The following is a 22,529-nucleotide window of genomic DNA, read 5'->3' as shown; positions in this document are numbered from 1 at the left end:
CGATCATGCCACAGTTGTTGTAGATTTGGATCTACTCCTGGCACATACCAAACAAAATAGATGGCATTTTAATAACTCTCTTTTATTGGACCACACTCTTTCTACGTCATTCACAACTTTTGCTGATAAATCTTTTACACTCAATGCAGACTCCAACACATCTCTCCTATTATTGTAGAATACTTTTTAAGCCACCACTCATGGGTTTGTTATCGGCTTTGTCGCCAAAAAAGAGATACTCTTCGCTAATCAACAGAAAACTTTATTAACTACTATTAAACATCTTGGACATCAATTATGATTCTAGTTTACAAGAACCTGTTTGCGTTAAACATAATTTTAATAAACTATCTATGGATAATGCTGCATTTCTCTTACTACGTAGTAGTGCCTGTTATTATAGGGGGCGTAACAGAGTTGGGAAACTCCTAGCTAATTATCTAAAGACTCTTCCTTTGAATATTTTCAGTCAACTGGTGTATTCCGTCTATTCAAAGATCAAGACATTCTAGAGGAGTCGTCTATAGACTCTTTTTTCATTGACGCTTATCTCAATGTCATTCCACCGCCTTCACATGAGAACCTTAATTTTGTATCCCTGGAAAGAGATCTCTAGATCTCAGACATACTTAAAGCTCTTCATTCCTTTAAGAAAGGTAAAACTCCAAGTTCACAGTAGAATTTTATTTACAATTTTCAAGTTTACTACTTCCCAGATTCTTGCAACTCTTTCAAACCTTTCAATGTACCGGTGCAGCTGGGGGTACTTTCTAGGAAGCGACAATTTCTCTCATTCATAAAGATGGTTGGGATCCCTCTCAAATAAAAATGTTCACCCTAATTTTCCTCGTAAAGGTAGATTATAAATAAAATCTTTGCTAAATGACTTGCTTTGTGCCTCCAACCACTCCTTCTCAAGTTGATAGGTAAGGAACAATCCGTATTTGTTAAGGGTTGACTGACTTCTGATTATTCTAGACTATTTTTTAATGTTTTAAATAAAGCCTCTTCCCTTTCATCTTCCTTAGCTGCTGCTGATATCGATGCAGTAAAAGCATTTGATAGAGTTGACAGGCCTTTTTTCTGTTTATGTCTCTTACTTGGCATGGATTTGGTCATAAAATTACAGCGCTCATTTCTTTACTTTATATAGCCCGAAGGCTTCTGTGCTGGTTAATGGACGTATATCCCAGTATTTCCCCCTACAACGAGGAGTTTGTCAAGGTTGCTCCTTATCTCCCCTTTTATTTGTCCTCACCCTTGAACCCTTTTTAACTCGTAATCAAGATAATAACCTCATATCAGGTTTTCAATATGGAGACAAACATTTGAAACTTTCCACTTATGCAGATGATATTCTTTTCTTTCTTTCCAATCCGGGCGTTACACTTCCCACGTTACTTCATGAAATTTCGGAATTCTCTTCTGTCTCAGGATATAAAACTAATTTCGATAACACAGGAAGTATTATCTGTTACCAAATTTTGTGTAAAACAATCTTATGAACTCCCTGGTTTCTATTAGAATAGTTCCAAGATTAAATATTTAGGCATATTAGGCATAATTCCATTACATCTTCTGTTAAAATTAATATGAAATATGGCTTTGCTAGAATTGATCAACTTCTCTCTTCTTGGAACCCATTGTTTCTATCTCGGTAGGGTCGACCTGACTGCTTCAAAATGATGGTTACGCCTATTCTTTTATATATTCTGTCCATGACTCCTGTGCACATACCACTTACTTATTTTAAACAAATTGATTCTCTTCTTTCCAAATTCCTCTGGAATAAGAAAACATGTAGCTTATGTTTTTCTCGTCTTAATTAATCTAGGCCAGATGGAGGTGTTCATTTTCCTGACTTTCGTACTTACCATACAGCTTTCTGTTTGTGTTAGGCCTCTACATGGCTTCTACCAGTTTCTTCCTCCTTCACACATTTATGACGTGACTTTGAACGTTCATTGCTTGATCTGTTTTCTACTCAGGCAGTTCTTTTCCTCAAAAAACATTTTTGTATCCTCAACCTTCTTATCTTCCCCAATGCTTGTCCCTATATTCTTTTTTACATTCTTCTCTTTGGTATAATCATTTGAGTTCTATTAATAACAGATCTATATTTAGAAGTCCTGGAGACAACGAGGTAAAATACCGAGATTTATTTGAAGGTTTGAATCCTCGCTCCTTTCCTCAATTCCAAACGATTTTCAATTGTCCACGCTTCTCCTTGCATAAATGTTCTCTTATTTTAGAAATTGTTTTAGGTAGCCTTTATTCTCTTCCATCTCATTCATCTACTGTTTTCCCTGATGCTTCACTTGTACATTTGCTTACGCTTACTCCGAAACCCTCTTCTATTTATAAATTCATTTAGCCACAGATCCTTCTCGTGCTAAAACCAAGATGGAACTTAATTTAGAAACTGATTTGCAATGTGTCTGGCCTATATTTTACTTGAACCAAATTTTGGCTTGAACATTACAAAATGTCATAACTGCCTCCACTACTCAATCTATGTTCCTTTTATATCATAGACTATATCACACTCCGTTGTCTATAGCCAATTTTTCACACACGCAAAGTCAAACTTGTTGGTCATGTGGGCATTTTCAAGGACCTTCTTTTTATGCCCACCTACTGAGGTTTTTGGAGGAAAGTGCGGTCACAGCTTACATAAATATTTAATTTACATTGTTCTTTATCCCCGTACTTGCTTTTAAAGAAGCTTATCAGATGTTCTCCTGTCATGCGTTCACATAAAAGAGGCTTGTTTGACCTTATGTTGCCCATAGCTTTTCAGTAAATTACACTTAACTGGAAATGTGCTACTCATCACTCACTCAAAGCTTGGTGGTATAATGTCTGCCATTATCACCGTTTTGATGTCGCCTTTGCCTTATAATGTAGACAACATGTTAATACACACTTATTTTGGTGTCCATTAACTGATTTCCTAGATCTTAATGCTAAAAAATGTGTTAATTGTACATGCTCTGAAAACGTTAGACCACAGTAAACTTCTTTTTTTCTCTGCTTTTTTTTGCAAATGTTATTTATTTATCTTTTATTACTCGTGTATTTAGTTTTTTTCAAATGTATTAACTATTGTATACTACTATACTATCTTCAATTGCTAGATTATTTCTTTCCCTGTTCCCCTTTGTTCCCCATTTTTCCCTATTCTTATCCTCTTTCCTTCCTCACTGCAATACCCTAAAATTGTAAACAGCTTTATTTTCTATTATTTAGCTTGTATATTTATGATTCCATGTGCACATATGTTATGACTATTTCTTATGCTTATATAGCATTACTTTTAATAAAGCGGCTTAAACTCAAAAAAGGCCCCTAGCCCTCCCTTCTAGCTGTTCCAATTTTATAGCACACAAAGAAGTAGGACTTACCTACCTGTTAGATGATATTTAAACTTGCCTGATATCATTGTTGACAAAACCAGACTGCATTCAATTGTTTGGTGATATGAGATTGCATGGATCATACCTAACGTATCCCATGGCTGGAATATTTTGCTTCTCCCTGCAGGAATCTGAGGAGTCCCGAGTTCTTTAGCGACCCTGAATCACTAATAAATATTCCCAAAAATAAATTTACCAATTATGTACTCAAATGCTTGAAGGAAGGTGCCTGAGGAAGGATTCAACTAGGCCAACTGTAGCAGCATAATCCTCACTTCTAATCACAGAAAGCATGCAGCGATGCCACTTTTTAATTACGAATTCGGATCATGGATATCTTTTGACCCATTTTGACGTTGCTTTTTGCAAGATGGGCAAAACTTTGCCACTCTGCCTTTTTGATCAGCACAGCAAAGCATTCTGCAGTTTGCTTTCATTTGTAATTGTTTACAAAAAGCTTAGCTCTATGTGGCTTGTTCTCCTTTAGGGAGAAATGGTTTTAGGATTTGTAAATCAGCCATGTTATTTTACAGAAACTGCAGGAGGTTTCAACTTGTTCAACTATGACTGCCTTTTTTAAACATTTACTGAGACTAAGAAAATGTATCTCTTTTAACTGACATGCCTACACCCTTTATTTGTTATGTAGTTTTAGGCTTGTTGGTTTTATCTGATGTTTTTCTGTTTCTGTCGATTAAAGAAGATTGATTGATTGATCTCTCGACTGAAAGTGCACTGTTCAGATAATAGGGCTGTCAATCCACTTTCTATCAATTATGTACCCTAAATGAAGTGAAAGACCTCAAAATGATGTACATTTTAGTTATGGTACAACTTATATATTTATTTTTTTATATGCAAAAATGTACACCGTTTATGTAAACTTCTAACTTCTATCAGTTGTTGTAGCTTTAATCCTGCACTGAATATTATCAGATTTTTATCACTGTCTATTAAAATGTATTGAAAGGCTATTCTGTGTTTTTTTTTCTTTCATACCTACTTTAACATTAAATTATGCATATTTAACTTTGCAGTTAATCAGACAACACGATTTGTTATATTATTTGCACTTGCTGTAGCACACTTTGTACCCTCGTGTTCACAGGCCATAATTCATGGTAATTTTCACCTGTGTTCCTCATTTAGCTATCTTGATGACATCTCAGTGAGGCTGCATCAAAGTAGTCTGGAGTTGACAGTGGTTGTAGAATGAACTCACACAGAAGACTGATCCATTTTCAGAAGAGAGGAGTGGAGTGTACCATAAACACAGGGCCAAGATATTAAGTGTTGGCCTACCATCATATTCCATAAGACATTGCCTTCACCATTCACATCAGTAGAAACTGGTGACCTCCAGAGGTTCTCATATCTAGATTTCTATTTCAGGATGGATATGATGCTGTGTATCCTCGCAGAAAAGTATTTAGCCATTTATTTATTGAGGTGTTAGTGCATAAGTACATATTGTGAAGGGCATAAAAATGTAATTGACAAATGGTAAATGCTTCATACTGCTTCTTAGTATAGGCATGACATTTCCAATGCCCCATTGCATTTTTTATATCTGGGACATACAGAGCTGTAGCATCAACAGTCTGGGTGGTTATCTCCTAATTGTAATTTAGGAAGGAAAGAACAATGATCCTAGCTTAATATCAGCTGGAAGTTAATGAAAAATCAAAGGACATTTACTCACAGCAGTTCTTCTCGTCCACTTTATCAGGACAGTCAGGGAAGCCGTCACAGATCATAGAAGACTTAATGCAGTGCTTGGTAGAGGGGCATTCCCACAGGCCTCTCTCAACACAGCCTAGAATTGGGAGGAAAATTTATTAGACAATTTGATTTATTTAGAGAGGTTTTTTAAATAGTGGTAACAAACAATGAACAGCTTCTTAAGCGTACTTTACACAGTGTTAGGTAACTCTAGATACGAGCTGTCCATCAATGGTAGAGAAGGAACTGAATATATTTGCACAGATTATTTGTTTTTTTATGAAAACTGGCATGTATCTGACCAATGCTGGACACTCGTGACCTAGATATTTCTTTCTATGCTCCTAACATGATTCCACCTCTGGAACAATGCATTGTTTTGCCTGATCTCTATGAAGTTGTTCCAGCTTTCTGATCGGCTGATGGGCAACTGCATAATATTTACAGCAAGCGCTTTGTTGCTCCCTCAGACCTGGTTTTCATCACAGAATGTGCATCACAGAACACTACAACATTTTTAAAACACATCATTTACCAATGAGGATTTAGAATTAATGTTCTCATTTAAGCTTTTCATCTCACATCTGCCTGAGTGCATATAAAAAAATTGAATTTAAATTTAAAACTATGAATTAGTAAGGAAGGAACACATACAATTATCAGAGGTTTGATGAGAATAAGAGAAATTTGACGTATAATAGAAAACTGGTCATGATAACAGTTAATGATACCCCTTTTCTTGAAAAGCTGAGTTTCCCCAACTTGATGCAGACCTGTATAGTTCAGGTTATGCAAAGATCTTCTTCGGGGAGGAGTATAATGCACCTTGCTGATACACTGGCTTTTGGTCAAGAAATTCTCATAGTAATTAACTTTATATAGCTGTGTCATAGACTTCAAAGCAGCATTTCATATGGTGGATGTAAGAAAGTGAATTATTAATTGGGGCGGATGGTAGTCTGCCACATGTAATAAAGTCATTTACGTGTCAAACATTTCAGTAATTTAAGTCTAAGCTCAACCCCTGTTAGCAATGACTCCGAGCAGACAGCCTTAACTTAGAGAAAATGTAATGCATTTACAAGCACCCAGACAGTTAAAAAATCAAGGAAACAATACAAATAAAGAATCTCACTCCAATTCATACAAATAGCCAAATATTTAATCAGCCAAATGATACCAAACAACAGAAATCCAATAAGGGGAATTCGAGATATGATTTTTTAAATATATAAGTGAAAAACAGCAAAGAAATAGTAAAGCGCTGTTGGCCCTTTCTGAAGGATCATCACCAAACTTTTTGCCTTTGCCCTTCTGTTCTCTGAAACTATTTTTGTTGGTTTATAGGACTCTGTGCATTTTACCACTGCTAACGGTGCTAAAGTGCTTGTGTTCTCTCTTTAAGATATGGTAGAATTAGCTTATACCCAATTGGCATATTTAATTTACTTAGAAGTCCCTAGTAAAGTGGTACTACATGTACTCATAGCCTGTAAATTGTGGTCCTGCAGCACTTGTTGTGCCAACCACTTAAGTAGCCTTGCAAACATGTATCGGGCCTGTCAGTCTGCATGTGCACTTTTAAACTGCTGAATTAACCTGGCATCAAAACCTTTTGCCGGGCCCAAACCTTCCTTTTTTAATACATATAAGTCACCCCGAAGATAGGCCCTGGGCATCCCAGAGGGCAGGGTGCAATGTATTTAAAAAGTTGGAGATGTACTTTTAAGTTTTACATGTCTTGGTAGTAACAAACTCTTACATTCGTTTTTCACTACTGCAAGGTCTGCCTCTCCTATGGTAATACTGGAGTTATCTTATTACAGTTAATAAGCTGTAAAATGCAAATGGGAGCAGGTAACCAGTTCATGTTTGATATGTTTGGAACTGTAATAAAATATCCTCTATTATAGTAAAGTCAGATTTTAAATTACAATTTTGAAAATGCCACTTTTAGAAAGTTGGCATTTTTCTGCCTTTGCAATTTAGAGCCTGCAGCCTGTCTCTGGGTCACAAGACTGGGTGTTGCTGACAGTCAGGTTTTACGTATCCTAGACAGCCACTCAAAATAGAGAGCTTAGTGGTGCCTGGGTGGGCCTTAACTGTCAGGATGGAAGGGCATGGCTGGGCACAGTTCTACTTACACTTGAATAGGCTGTGTCCTGTCTCCACAGTTAGACTAGAACCATGGCAGGGGAGGCAGGAAATATGCACTTCAAAGGGAAACCTCTAGAAGCTTCTCCCACTTCAAAGGAGTCACCTGGTACAAATACTGGACTTCAGACACAGACTCTTCAGTACACTTCTGGATCTGTGGGGACTCTGCCAGGAAAAAGGACTGCTGTGCTGCTGAAAGGACCGCCACTCTACTGGATTGTCGCCCTGCTGGACTACAGCCTGAATCAGAGAGATTGGACATGAAGCCAGGACTCTTAGAGTGACTTCAAAGGCTACTCTGCTGGACACCTATTCAGAGCCACAGGGACATACCAGACTCACCTGAACCACCACCTAGGCTCGGCTCATGCAAGCCCTTGACCCCCAAGTGGTACCCCTCAGGTCCTGGACCCTTGGTGTGACCGTTGAGAGGCTGAATTGAAGTTGTTGGGCTCTTTGCTCACACAGCCCCCCAACACAAATTTTCGTCAACCTGACCCTTCGCGCTACAGCATTGACTGTTCGTGGGTAGTAAACATTGTGAAGCTCCAGCCTGCCTACTTAGGACGACAACAGGATCTTCGCACTACTACGACAACTGTCGAAGATGGCCGTCCGGTGAGGAGCTCCAGCCGGGAGCTCCCGGTCAGGGATTGCCGTTTTGGCTTAAATTTGCCTTATTCCCCGTAATTTTGCCCGTATCCTGACTGCGAACATCAAGACGACATGGCCGATGCCCGGTGGAGCCGCTTCGGCTAAATAGGAGTCTGGCCCAGGTTTCTCCCGTGGCCGTCACCTACCCAGCCGTAGATTAGGGCATGGCATTCCTTGTCCCACTGCTGCTGTTTTCTCCCTCTACTGCCTCCCTCGGAATAAATCGCTGCGGATTGCTGTTAATTGGACCTACCTTGGCGCAGCTCTGTCTTCATCGGAAAACTCTGGATGGTGGCAGATTGATCGGGGGCGAGATTCCACTCTTCCCACCTGCAATTCTACCGATCTAGGGCCGGCTCGCTCTCCCAGTCCCCACTGCTGCCTCGCTGCCTTCACCATACTGTCTGTCTGCTTGGGTTGTATTCTGCCTCAGTTCCGACTTTGGGGACCTGTGAGTCCTTTCCAGGTATGAGGGTGCGGGAGCTACGCCCTGCGTAATTTCAATACCGATGCCCCCGTGGCCCTGAGCCTCTGCACACCTTCTACAGCCTTCCACCCGCCTTTGGTTTTGTGGCTGCGTCCCCCCTCTGACTCTTTGCACTTAAATCCTGCTCTCTGGTTCTTTGTTATGGATTTTTGAGTTTTGAATATCTTGCCATTTTGTTGTTGGCCTCCGTCGATATCCACGACCCGGACCTGCCATCTTGCTTGACCTCTGTCCTTTCCTCCTTCCCTCCGGTCTCCCCCTCACGATCCTCAAACGTTTTTCTCCTTCTTTCTGGTCTGCCTTAACCCCATCCCCCGCTGATTCCCTCCCCTCCCCTCACCCTCTCTCACAACACTCTTCTTGTCCCCCTCTACCTTCTCTTCCCCCTATGATGTTTGCACTCACTTTGTAATGACTGCAACTAATTGTTTAATTTATTGTACCTTGTAACTCGCTATTTTTATTTCTTATGTAAAACGCTCTGATACCTTGATACTTGTGACTTTTGTGCATCCCGCCATTTTTTGGGAGATGGTCTCCGTCGATTCCCATGATCCGGACCCGCCATCTTGTCTGACCATTGTCCATTCCTTCCTCCCTCCTGACTCCTCCTGATGACCCTCAAAGGTTTTTCTCTTTTTTGCCTAACTGCCTTTACTCCATCCCCCTTAGGTGCCCTTCACCCCTCTCACCTATTCTCAGACTCCTATTCTTGTCCCCCTTTTCCTTCTCTGCCTCCTATGATTTGTCATTTACTTTGTAATTTCTGTGAAAAACGTTTAAATTATTGTATCTTGTAACTCGCTATGTTGTTGCTTATGTAAAGCGCTCTGATACCTCTGCGTCTAGCCAGCGCTATATAAAACTCAATAAACAAACAAACAAACTGTCTGCGACACCTGCTTGCTCTTCGCGCTACATTGCAGACTGTCTGTGACATATCTTTGCTCCTCGCTGTCCCCTCTACCGCAAACGGGACTCTTTGCCCTGAAATGAGAGGGTATCTTTTCAGCACGACTAATTTGGTCTCTTTATCCGACCCGCGCTCCATTTTAGTCGGTCTGAACATGTGACTTTCATCCAGTCATGCACGACCAGACCAGCAATGAGTGGTGCTTTGAGTATTTTGGTGCTATTTTCATCTAAATCTTTAAAATTGCATATCTCCAGTTCTACTGTTTGGATTTATGTCATTTTGGTCTTGATTTATTTATTGAATTTTGCTTTTTTTCTAAATTGGTGAGGGATTTCCTTGTCTTGTGTTTTCAATACTGTTTGAAGTGCTGCATAAATACTTTACACATTGCCTCTAAGTTAAGCCTGACTGTTCTGTGCCAAACTACCACAAGATTAGGAGCAGGCTAATTTGAGGTATGCATGTGCCTCACCGCGATGAGGATTGTGGTTGCTGACTGAGTAGGGTTCCACCTTCTCTCAACCAGTAACCCAATTTCTCACAAGTGGCAATGATAGTCAATGGTCACAGGAGCCCCGGACCGAGGTGCAATTCAACACCAAACACGATGGAGCCCGGGTCAAGTACACCAAATCGACTGAGTCCCAGTGAAAGTCGGAAAGTCAAAATGTTCTAAAAGGTTTCTGTGTCTCTTTCGTGAAGAAAAAACATTGCAATTTCTTCTAAGTCCCAAAGCACATTGGAATTAAGTTTTTGTTTGGAGGTGTGGGGATCTTTGAGCAGGACAAATCTGAAATCCAATCTTATGGTGTTTAATCATCAGAACCTTCCCGTGGTGCCCAAACAACCACAAAAGTACACTATTAAGGCTCCCAGGACTCTAGGGGAGGCATGTAATGCATCTCAAAGTGTTAGGCAGAGGCCAATAGCTGGGCACAGTTGCTACTGGTCATTTGGGGACTTCCGGAAAAAGGTCTTTTGCAGCTCATTGTGTCCCTGTAGTCACAGTGGAGCTCTGACAAGTGATTCCTGAAGCCCACTTCTTTGTTCTAGGTACAAGTAGAAGCATGTCCTTTCAGTTCTCCTCACAGGTGTAGAGCAGCAGGTGCGGTTCTTCTTCTAATCTTCCACAGGTCCAGAATGTGCTCCGAGGTGCCTTGGGGTGCCACATTTATGAATGGCAGCAGGTAATAGGTGGGTCACTACTGGCTCTTCCCTAAACACTGAGGTAAATGTTTCCAGTGGCATACTTTCCAACTTTTGCAGAAGTTCCTGTTTGCCCCACTACAAACAATTCCAAAGTGCATCTTATTTCCAAAATCCAATATGGGAAACCCTTCCACCTTTTGCAGAGCCAGTGTAGTCCCCTAGAGGTGTGGCAAGGGTAATGAGAAGTCTCTTCCTCTATGGTCACTCAAAACCAGTTTTGACTGCAGCTCTCCTCCAGCTAGGTTTGGTGCCAGCTTGATAAGGGGGTCAGAGGCTGGGACCTTTTCTGGTATCATTTAACATTTATTTGTGACAGGGCAGGCCCTTTAAAGTTAACTAGGTTCCTGGACCCATCACAACTGTTTCGCCAGCCAGGGTAGAACATGACTCCCCACTCCCAGGTCATTTTTCTAGCTCTGGTAGCAGTTATCACAACTCATTAAGGTCAAGTACTTGCTTGATATCTGCTGGAGAGCTAATGCGGATCAGCCTCAGGGAGCTTCAGGCAGGGAATATGTAACTTTCTAAAAGCTACTCTTACAAAATATTTATTAAAAACCCTCATTCTATATTGAATTAGGCTTTTAATAAATATTAAAAAGAGTGGTTCAATTGTCTTTGCTGCTCCCAAATCCGAGATACACAATTAATATGTTTAGCTGTACTCTAGTTTTCATACACAACAGCCAAAGCCTTTCACAGTGAAAACGGCTTTTGGGAGCTTGTCACTGCAGGGACAATTTTAATATTACAATTCTACATGTCCCATTATTAAACACCATGTACCCACCTTGTGGGCTATTAGGCCTATACAAGGGTAACTTATTAATATTTTAATATTAAAAAGGAAGGTTTCCCCAGGCAAAAGGGTTAGTTTCATAGGTCGGGCTGCAGGTTTAAACTCTAGCACTCAGGCTTCAATGGTTGGCCTGAAGCCATGTTTTGCTTGTCACATTAGTGGATGTGGCAATAAGTGTTGTTGTCCACAGGTGACATTTAACTTTCTGTGCCATAGGTGTATTTTCTGTGCCATGTAGTATGACCTTTTAAGAAAGTTAAAAAGTCCATCAGGGATTAGTCAATTTGTACATGTTTCACAAGTCATAGCACAAACACTGGGCACTGGACAGAAGTGACCCAGTTAGCAGAGTCAAAAAGCCACCAATAAAATTCAGCAAAAACTGAAGGTGACCACACAAAACGGGGCATTTTCTCACTGGGGGTCATGTGAACCTTTTATGGAAGGATGATCTCACTGGTCTGTTGTACTGAATCAAGACGTTGCACTCAGCAAATTGGGCCCAGGTCCAGTTAGATTTAAGTCCCTCACTGCTCAAGAAAATTGCTATCTACAATGGCTTAGATTGGGTGCATTCTTGCAACCCTGCTAATTTAATTATTTCTGGCAGATCTTCATAGATATTAGCAAGGGAACACAAGTCTACCAGAATATTACTGCATGCTGGCAATGATGTAAAATGGATTGGACCCCGATCGGATTGCAGATCCAAATACATTGTTTATCTATCTATTTTGACACCAATAAAATGATTATAAATATTAGTAAGTTCAAAATAATTTCATTTGGCAAAAATACATTTAATTTTGTATGGCTCCTGGGCAGTAAACCACTTGAAGATTGTAGCTCAGTATAAATACTTGAATATTATGCTTTATGACAACCTTTCTTTGAGTGCCCACCGTGAGACACTTAATAGCACTGCATTCAGCACTGTGCAATCCATATGTTCTCCCATATTCTGAAGATAATCTGACCCTTTTCTACTCACTTGTACTCTTTATCACACCCTTAGATCCTCTCATTTGTTCTCTACATTTCGGGAGAGAGAGCCAAGAACTGCGAGAAAGGCAAGCGCCTTTTTGCATTATTTTCGAATTTTCCTCTTTGTCTATAGCAGTATGGACATTTTTACAAGATGCTGGAAGAATGTAACATACTGTATTTTAAATAATGTAATAAGTATATTTTTATTAGGTTGAGTATTTGTGAACATTTTACGATTCTCTTTAGTGCTGTTTATAAGCGTTTTGGTCCTATAAACTATTTTATAAATAAAAGAAAGTAAATAAATTGACAAACGCAGAAGTGCCAGGGTGCAGAGAGAATCAGTTCAATGAAAGAACCAGAGCAATTCTACTGATTTTGTTGTGCCATAGAAACAAAATGGCTACTTACCAGTAGGAATAATTTTACAGCTTAAAGAATGTTCTTGATTCACATGCTGCACATTATTGTGCTATCTAGTGTTTAGGTCTAGAATTCTCCTCTTGTTGTCCTCTTTTCTTTTTTTGTTGTTGTTGTTGGGCGTCATCTGTTGTTTCCATTTGGTGCCTTATCAGTCTCTCTTCTGACTTCAGATGGTTGCCACGGAAGCCCCTGTGCATGGTCGCCAACTTCAGATTCTTTTTTCTCTGGGATCTTGGTTCATCACTTTATTTTTAATTGGTTTCCTGTTTTTGTTTACGTTTTGTTATGTATCTTTTCCCTTATCCCGGTTTGCTTTATTTTACCTCATTTGCTGGGAAGGTTGAAGATGTGAATCAAGAAAATTCTTCAAACTTCAAAACTATTCTTACCAGTATGTAACCATTTAGATTTTACAGTGTGAATCTTTTTCTGGATTCACATGCTCTTCGTAAACTTTGAATCTGTATCCTTTTTCACTGCGATAGTTGGGTTTGAAATTAGATTAAACTTGCAAACAAATATTTTAGTACTTTTTGTCCTACGTGTGATTCTTTGTTCATCTGGCGATCTATGCAATAGTGCTTTGAGAACATTTGGGCTGATGACCAGGTAGCTGGCATACATATCACTTAATGGGATGTTTGCTAGGAAGGTTAGGATGGCTCCATTCTTTCTTGTGGAGTGCACTCTGAGCTTTTTATGCCAGATTTTTATGTCAGCCTTCTTGTGACACTTTTGTATTATCTGAGCTATCCATCTTGCTATCGTTCCTTTAGTTACTGTTACTCCCTTATTCTTGTCTGCAAAGGACACAAAGAACTGTCTCCCTTTGCCGATTGCTATTGTTCTCTCTATGTAGTACATTACCGATCTATGTACATTCCAGCGTGTGCAAGGCTCTTTCAGCTTGAGTCTTTGGCTTCTGAAAGAAATTTGGTATTTGGATAGCTTGGGTCATGTGAAACTGTGATATGACTTTTTAGTAGAAAACGTGGGTTTGTTCTCATGACTACCCTGTCTATGCGTATTTGCGAGTATGTCTCCTGGGTGGTGTGTGCTTACACCTTGCTTGGGTGTTGGTGCACATTTTGATGGGGCTATTTTCTTAGCTCTTTCTAGGAACCTTTTGACCCACAGTATATTGAAGAAATGTCTGCCTATGCAACCCCTCGTGTAGGCCACTATTGCTGCCCAGTGAACCTTCAGCGAAGCATAGGTCAGTTTTTATCCAGTTGATGAGTTACTTATCTGATGACTGCAGTATCCTGTTTGTGAAAAGGACATACATTGGGCACTACTTCATGTATCTTTTCCATTTGGCTTTGTAGCATTTTCTTCACGCTTCCCTTAGGACTTCCATTACTCTCTCTAGAAGACCTAATTGTCCGAATTCTAAATCTTCAGGAGCCATGATGCGAAGCTCATGGTGATGGGTTCTAAGTGAAATTTCCCCATCTGCAGGGATATGTGGTCATGTAAGACTCGCAGTGTTTGGATGTTGTCCAGTGCCATCTTTATTAGATCAGAAAAACATGTTTGCCTCGCCAAGTGGGGGGACTCAAAATGAGTGTCAAGTGCGACTGATTGCACTTAATTATTGCTAACTGTATTAGTAGGATTAGAGGTGAAGCACATGAACATTTCTCTGGCAAGTCTATTGACTGGGTATTCCCCATGGAGTAGCAAAGTGGGAGCCTGGACACAGAATGTTGGCATTTTGCATTCTGTAGTGTTGGGAACAGGTCCATCTCTGGTGTCTTCTTCACCTGGAACACTCTTTTGATTACTCTCTGATTTAGTTACTGTTCGTGAAAAATGGTTGCTTGTCTGCTGAGCTTCTCTGCTTCCACGCTGTCCACTCCTAGCAGGTGTATTGCTGTTAGTGTTATCTTTCTTTGGATGAGCCACCTCCATGATTCCTGTGTCATTTTCAATTGGGTGAAGGACTTTGTATCTCTCTGTTGAGGTGTAAAGTTGTTGTGTTGTCCATCTGTATTTGCATTGACTTTCTACATACCTGTATCTGAAACGCTTTTAGGGCTAGAAATGCAGTCTTTAGTTGCAGCATATTTATGTTGAGTCACTTCTGGATTGACACCCCTCCAATGAGTCTCCCCATGCATGCTCACCCTTCTGTGTACGAGGCGACTGTGATGGTCACTATCGGAGTTGGTAGTGTAAAAAGCCTGCCCACTGTTATGTTCTCTTTGCTCCACCATGCCATTTCCTATTGCACTTTTTATATAACAACCACTTGTTCCTACCAACTCCCTGCTGTTTGTTAACTGGCTCTGAGTCCATTCCTGGATTAGACTTGTGTAGCTCTGTATATGCAATAAGTGGACTACAGGCAACAATGATGCCTAGAATCTTCCTCAATGTCCTCACTACCAGAGACTGACCCTTACGGTAGCGGGGAGTTTGCTGTGCTATCGATTGGATTCTCTTGTCGCTGGGGAATGCTTTAGCTTCTACTGTATTTATTCTTACTTCTAGAAAGATTTTCTGTTTCTCTGGTATTGTTGATGCTTGTTCTGTATTTATTGAGAACCCTAGTCTGTGAAGTATTTCCATCACTGTTTTGATGCTGCTTGCTCACCTGGAGATCGACCTTGCCTTTACCAGCCAATTGAATAGGTAGAGGTACAGCCCTTTCGCCTCAAGTATGCCGCTTGTGGTAAATAATTTAATTACCGGGACTTAATTTGATACAGAAACATAATAAAATAGCTCAGTAAATAAGAGGCAGAATCCGTGGTATTAGAGGTTCGGAATGGGCTTTATTCCAATGGTCGATTATAATCGGTTGCTCCAAGTTCCATCACCACGGGGGTTCAGGAAGTGGAGTACATACATTATTGACAAGAAATGACTTTTATAGAACATACATTACAATGAAGCGAATGCGGTAGGCGTAACAATTGATAAGGAAAATGACGATTCATATGCGTAACCGAAAATGGGCGTAATAAGGAGTAAAAAGGAACATAATTGGTTATGATGTCATATATAGGTGGATCTATAAGATAATACTTGGCATAGATGCGCGCGCAGCAGCATGACGTGTGATTGACGTGCAACTAGGGGGTGAAGGGGACTTGACATTTAGCTCTACATGTGGAGACAAGAAGTCTGGGGGGTCAAGTCAACCTAATCCCAAATCATATCTAACATCCTATGTTTAAAGAACTATGTTATCCACAAAAGAAGGACTCTCGGACAGAATCTATTCTATACTGACTGTGCGTGCGTGTACAAGCGTCTAAGTGTCTACACTAAATGCGAGGGGGTAGGAATATTCCATGGTAACAGGGCTATGAATTACTTGCATAAAGACAGAGAAGCCGAGCCATTGCTCGGTAGCTGGAAGGATGTTTACTTAAACTACTAGACAGGAATGCATCGGCTGAGGAGCGAAGCAGATAACTCGGAGATGAAATACAGTTCTTGGCAGAGAATAGGCTGATGTCAGGCTTCGTAAGCCGCGCAGAGAATGAGACAAAGTTCATGGTCACAGATGCAGGCTCAGACTGGAGTTTTCAGAGGCAGAAGGCAAGAAGAGTTTGATGACAGAATCAGGGCCTGCTTGCCTGGACTGTAAAATGGCATAAGTGAACCATATAAAGCCGGTGGCCTTTCATACTTAGGAATGGAATATCCGGCCTATTCATGGCGGATCTGACAGAGGACATGTTGACGGTGGACGCACATGTGTTTGCGTCTTCATAACTGGAACTGGAGGGAACATACATGTACTTGTGATTCATACATGAAACCGTTGGGGTCCAAGATAGGGGACATAACTGATCAGAAAAATCCATATTTCCACATTCCCTCCTTGTCCCCTACTTGCCCGTTAAGAGATATCAATCTTCATCAATCCATTGATCTGTTCATATAACACCATTTGTTCTTCTTTCTTCTTCCGTGACGAATGAAATCTTGGTGGTGGAATACACGATGTGGTACACAGACCACAGATCGCTGGTCCACATTGTAGACATAGACAGCAACTGAATAGTATGAGAAGGCCAATACCTAGGAAGGATAGAACTCTCCATCCCCAGGCTGATATCACACTCCAAAACCACCCGGACCAAGTCCAAGTGCCTGGGTTCTGGTGTATCTGGCTCACAATCTTATGAAGGCGAGTTATGGCTTTATATACAGATGGCGAATTTTCTGGTATGAATACGCAGCAGCTGGATCCGATGACCCTACAAGCTCCGCCCCTATCAGCCAGGATGACGTCAAGGACAAGACGATTTTGAAGCACAACAATCCGCATAGCAGACTGCTCTTCTGTTAAATTGCCTAAGGCGGAAATAGTTTCATTCACTACTGCTTCAAGGGTTCTAGTTAATCTACGTATCAGCTTACTATTAGTAACAGTACCTATATAGGGAAAGATGCCTTTATTAAAATCTACATACTTGTCCCATGCCGTCTCAGTATAATCGACAATTGGGAGATCTCTCCGCTCTCTGTTGTGTACTAAATGAATATTTCTATAATAATCAGGAGGAGCTAGGAAAACAGGTGGCAAAAGGAATGCAATGTAGCAGGTACCATCCCAATCTAGAGGTAGACGCATATATGCAGTCTGACCACATATAAAGTAGGAGTGGCGAGAAGCTCTAAATGAAGATTTGCCTTGATCACTGAATTCTACTATAGTAGTGCATTTACTATGGCCCATATGTATGGAACCAACTTTTCTTACACACAATTCACCCTTCGCTGGGAATACTGACATGGTGGGTAAAACTAGTTCAACTTCGGATTTGACATTTAGAATCATGAGATTAGGTGTAAAATTACCTAATCCATATACTTCATTTTCTAGATCAGTTCCTGTTCCTTTGGGGCGACCCTCCTTGTCAGGGTAACAGACTTTGAATAAAACTAGGTTCAGATTTCCCCATACCCAATGGTCTTGATAAACTGCTGTGTCTGAGTCTATGGAATTGATTAAACTAAACCACGCTCCACAGGAGCCATTATGTGTAAACGGATGTGGAAAGAAAGGCAGGACTCCTTCATAATTCTGATAGGGAGGGAGCCGGCCACACACCCAACAATTAGTTGCATTACTAGTCTGATGGGAATGATGTAACATACTAATGAAAGTGTTATTGCGCAGCGCAAGTCTATAAGACAATTCATGCGGGGGTAGGTCACTAAAAGAATGTTCAGCAGTAACATTGTAAACATTTCTGGCAATAGGGTAATATATGTGCAACAATATACTTGCAGTAATTATTAAAAGACTTAAGAAAAACAAGATTAATAATGTCACTATGCAATGACTACGCAGTGATTTACAATATGCCTGTCGTTTCAACATTTTTCGTGATTTTCCATGATTCAGGTCTAAGGGATACATGTCGGAGACAGATTCAACCGCTTCACCTTGGAGAGGACTTAAACAATCAAATCGTCCGACGGTCTAGGCCTGAGTTTTAGTTTATAGAGTTCCTGACTGTCGGCATCAGCCAAAGGTAGTTTTGAGTCAATTGGTGAAGACACACGAGGTGGGCTATTTACATCTGCAGGAAGTCCATGAAATTTCTTGATATGACTTGAATGAATCCATCCTTTTCTGCCTTCAATCTTTACGGCTGTCCTTGTGGTCAGCAGGACCAACTTGGGTGACTTCCACCTGGGCTCCAGCTGAGTCTTTCGATCAAAATTCCTCACAAGAACGAGGTCTCCCGGAACTACGTCATGGGGTTTCACCTCAGTGTTGTCGGGAAAGGCTGCAGCTACCTGTGAACGACAAGATTGTAGTGCAGACATCAAGGAAGCCAAGTAATCTGTCAGCATATTACAGTCAATATCAGTTATTTTGCGTGGTATGGGCGTCCCCCACATATTTGGTGGTCTGCCGAAGATCACCTCATACGGGGATAGCCCTGTTCGAGAGTGTGCTACCATTCTCATGTAAAAGAGTGCAACTGGTAATGCTACTACCCAGTCGACACCTTTCTCTCTGCATATTTTGGACAATCTGATTTTCAGTATCTGATTATGTCTTTCCACGAGACCTGCTGCCTCGGGGTGTCGGACACAGTGGAATTTCCACTGATATCCTAACAGAAGTGAAACATGTTTCATTAATTCGGATGAGAACGGCTGGCCGTTATCTGAGTGAACAACACGTGGTAAACCGTATCGTGGGAAGAATTCTCGAACCAACTGTTTGGCAGTAGTCGGGGCAGTGTAATCTGAAACCGGGTATGCCTCCGTCCAACGGGAAAGAGCGCAGACAACTACGAGAACATATTTGAATCCTCGACATCGTTCCATCTGGATATAATCCATCTGGAGTACTTCAAAAGGGTGATTAGGAGGATGAAATCCACCTTGTTCTACGGGAACGCTTTTTCCTGGGTTGAACTGGCAACAGATCATACAGGTACGAACTTTTTGTTTGGCTGCTGCTCGCAAATGTTTATTGAACCAAATGTGTTGAATGCTGTCTAGCATAGCTTTTTCTCCTAGATGTGCTGGACTATGTATAGTGTTAATTATAACTTGGACCATTGAATCAGGAAGGAACCACACAGACTTTTCCTTCATCATCCATCCTTGGTCCGTTTGGATCCCTCCTAATTCAGTCCATTTCTTTGTTTCGTCTGGTGTAGCATGTGTCTGTATGTCAATTACGTCAAGAGTAGGATCTTTAACTGTCATACAATGTGTCGGCATCGGGACTATTGTCTTTGTCATGTCGGAGGTTTGAGTTTGAGCAGTCTGTTTAGCTGTTCTGTCGGCTAGATCATTGCCTTGAGAAATGATATCAGTAACCTTCGTATGAGCCTTACATTTCATAATTGATATTGCAGTGGGTAGATGTATTGCATCTAATAAGGCATGAATGAGGGGTCCGTGCTGAATGTGGGCACCGTGGGAAGTTAAATAATCTCTCTCTCACCACAGCACGCCGAAGTCATGTACAACTCCGAATGCATAACGTGAATCAGTGTATATGTTGACTTTTTTATTTGTGGCTTGAATACAGGCTTGAGTCAGAGCGATAAGCTCTGCGGCTTGAGCTGACAAGATATTTATGCGATCAGTTTCAATTATTTCAGTGTCTGTTGTGACTGCGTAAGCAGCCACTAACTCTCCTGTATTTGTTCTCATACATGAACCATCTACATACAATGTCAGGTCTGGGTCTAACAATGGAACATCGGTTAAGTCTTGTCTAGGTTTCGTCGTTATTGTAATAACTTCGATACAGTCATGGGCTAGTGGGTCTGTTCCGATTACAGGTAAAAGTGTGGCAGGATTTAATGTGTTACAACGTCTGATTTCTATATGTGGCTGAAACAATGTTAGTTCGTACCCAGTGAGTCGCGCGATAGTCAAATGTTGTGTTTGCGTTCTATTTACAAGAACCTCTACTGCATGTGGTACTTGAACTGTCAATGGATGTCCTAACACTATGGCGTCGCTCTGTCTTATTGCTAAAGCTGTCGCTGCTACTGATTTTAGGCATGCAGGCAAAGCCTGAGCTACGGGATCTAATGTACTAGAAAAATAAGCACATGGTTTGTATGCTCCTGCTTGTTCCTGTGTGAGTACTGACAAGGCAGTACCTTCGCGTTCTGTGACAAAGAGTGTAAACTGTTTTCTGTAACATGGCGTTGCTAAAACAGGTGCTTGACATAAAGCTTTCTTTAGGCTTTCAAAAGCTTGTGTATGTTCCTGATTCCAAGGGAGAACAGTCGATGTGGCTGCCTCCTGTGTTGTCAACTGAATGAGTGGTTTTGCTAGAAATGCATACTGAGGGATCCACTGCCTGCAATATGAAGTGAGGCCTATGAAAGCCCGCACCTCCTTTTGTGTCTTGGGTATTGGCATGTTATCTATTAACTGAATGCGGTCGGGTGTAAGCTGCCTTCCCTCCTTGGACAGCGAGTGTCCAAGATAAACAACTCGCTGGACACAGAATTGCAGCTTAGAAGGGGACACCTTGTGCCCCTTTTCGGCTAAAAATTGTAAAACTGTCAGTGATGCTTTCTCACATTCGGGTTCGCTTCTCGCGGTGATCAGTAGATCATCGACATATTGAAGCAGAGCAGTATTAACTGGCATGTGGATACTGTCGAGTTCTCGTTTCAGTGCTTGGCTATAGATGCTGGGGCTTTCTGTAAATCCTTGAGGTGCGCGTGCGAATTTAAAGCTACGCCCATTTAAACTAAATCCGAACAAATATTGGCTTTCCGGATCTATTGGGACGCTGAAAAAGGCATTCTTGAGATCGATTACAGTAAAGAATGTCGCTTCGGAATCAATAGCTGTCAGTAATGCCGAGATATCTGGGACCACAGGAAATTGCGGCACAATGCATTTGTTTAATTCGCGCAGATCAAAAACCAATCGATATACTGGCGGGGCCTTTGGATCTGTTCGTTTAAGAATCGGAATTATCGGTGAATTACATACATTGGAGTCTGTTTCCACAACCACTCCTTGGGCAATGAGCTCGTCAATGATTTGTAGTAAAGCCACTACAGCATCTGGTGGTAACTTGTATTGTCGCATTCGTGGTAGTACCACTCCTGCCTTCAGTGTGACTCGGTATGGTGTAATATTCATGCAACCAACATCAGTAGGGCCTTGTGCCCATAGATGTACAGGTAAAGTCTGCAGTCGGGGATCCATGTCTCTAGACACATAGTGACCTTTAAAATCACGTAAAAACAATCTTACTCCTTCCGGAGAACAACATATTATAGCTCCTAGAGCTTTCAGTGTTTTTATTCCTAACAAGTTTTCTGGACATGATTTAGTAAGCAATAAATCTGTAGTTCGGGTCAAAGGTCCTATCGTAAGTGGAAGAGGCTGTGATACTTCATTAACAATAGGTTTTCCTGAAAAACCAAGGGAAATATTCTGTGAGCCTGAGAGGGGTGCCCCTGGAACTTCACTACGTTTTATGGTAGTTCGACTTGCCCCTGTATCGAGTAAGAATTTTCTGTCTTGGCCTAATAATTCACTATGTACATAAGGTCCTTCTTGATCTACAGGGATCTCGATAAGGGGTAAGTCAACTTCCCTCTCTAGGCTGGTTCATGCGTATCGTTGGTAATCAGGATAGTCGTACTGTGCGGTCTGGTACAGTTGTCGTGTCGTGGTTTGTGTGGCAGCAACGGGCAGCGCTGGTGCAGCTGGCACAAACTGTATAGACTGTGGTGGAGCTGGCATGGACTGTGCATGCTGCGGGGCTCCTTGTTCATTCTGATCCTGTCTAGGTGGCCGTGGTCTTTCTTTTGTATTACCTATGGCGATATTATGTTTCAAAACTGGACAATCGTGTACGTAATGACCTGGCTTTTTACAATAGTTGCATGTCCCTTTTACAGGTCCTGTTGAATCACTGGAATGTGTCATACCCTTTTTATGTCCTTCAGCTGGAACTGTCTGGGAAACTAGCATTTTCATTTTCGTGTCTTTCATGCGTCTGTGTTCATGTTCTTGTTCCTCTCTAATTCTATTGTGATGGTACTGTAACATTTGTAACATTTGTGATGGAGTGTTACCTTGCCAGGTACTCTCGAATTTTAACACTCTATTCTTTACTTGGGGCAGGGCATTTTCTACTAATTTTGTTACAAACAGATGCGGGTATGATTCGCTACTTGCTTTTATGCCACTATTTATACCAAAACATTTTTCAAATCGGGCATAGTAATCACTAGTGTCTTCATCTTGCTTCTGCTTACAGGCTGAAATTGTACCCCAATC

General features: G+C 41.1%; 1 protein-coding gene across 1 annotated transcript in view; it reads right to left on the bottom strand.

The window, feature by feature from the left end:
* CORIN (corin, serine peptidase) overlaps positions 1-22,529 on the bottom strand; it is a 1,570,916-nt gene that overhangs the window by 222,425 nt on the left and 1,325,962 nt on the right. Inside the window, exon 14 of the mRNA XM_085642146.1 lies at positions 5,119-5,232. Coding sequence (XP_085498272.1) covers positions 5,119-5,232 — 114 coding nt within the window. The remainder of the gene's footprint in view (positions 1-5,118; positions 5,233-22,529) is intronic.

This window comes from Triturus cristatus, chromosome 2_2, assembly GCF_964204655.1.
Source record: "Triturus cristatus chromosome 2_2, aTriCri1.1, whole genome shotgun sequence".
In the NCBI taxonomy this organism is placed as follows: Eukaryota; Metazoa; Chordata; class Amphibia; order Caudata; family Salamandridae; genus Triturus; species Triturus cristatus.
This window is presented reverse-complemented; position numbering and strand designations above follow the sequence as displayed.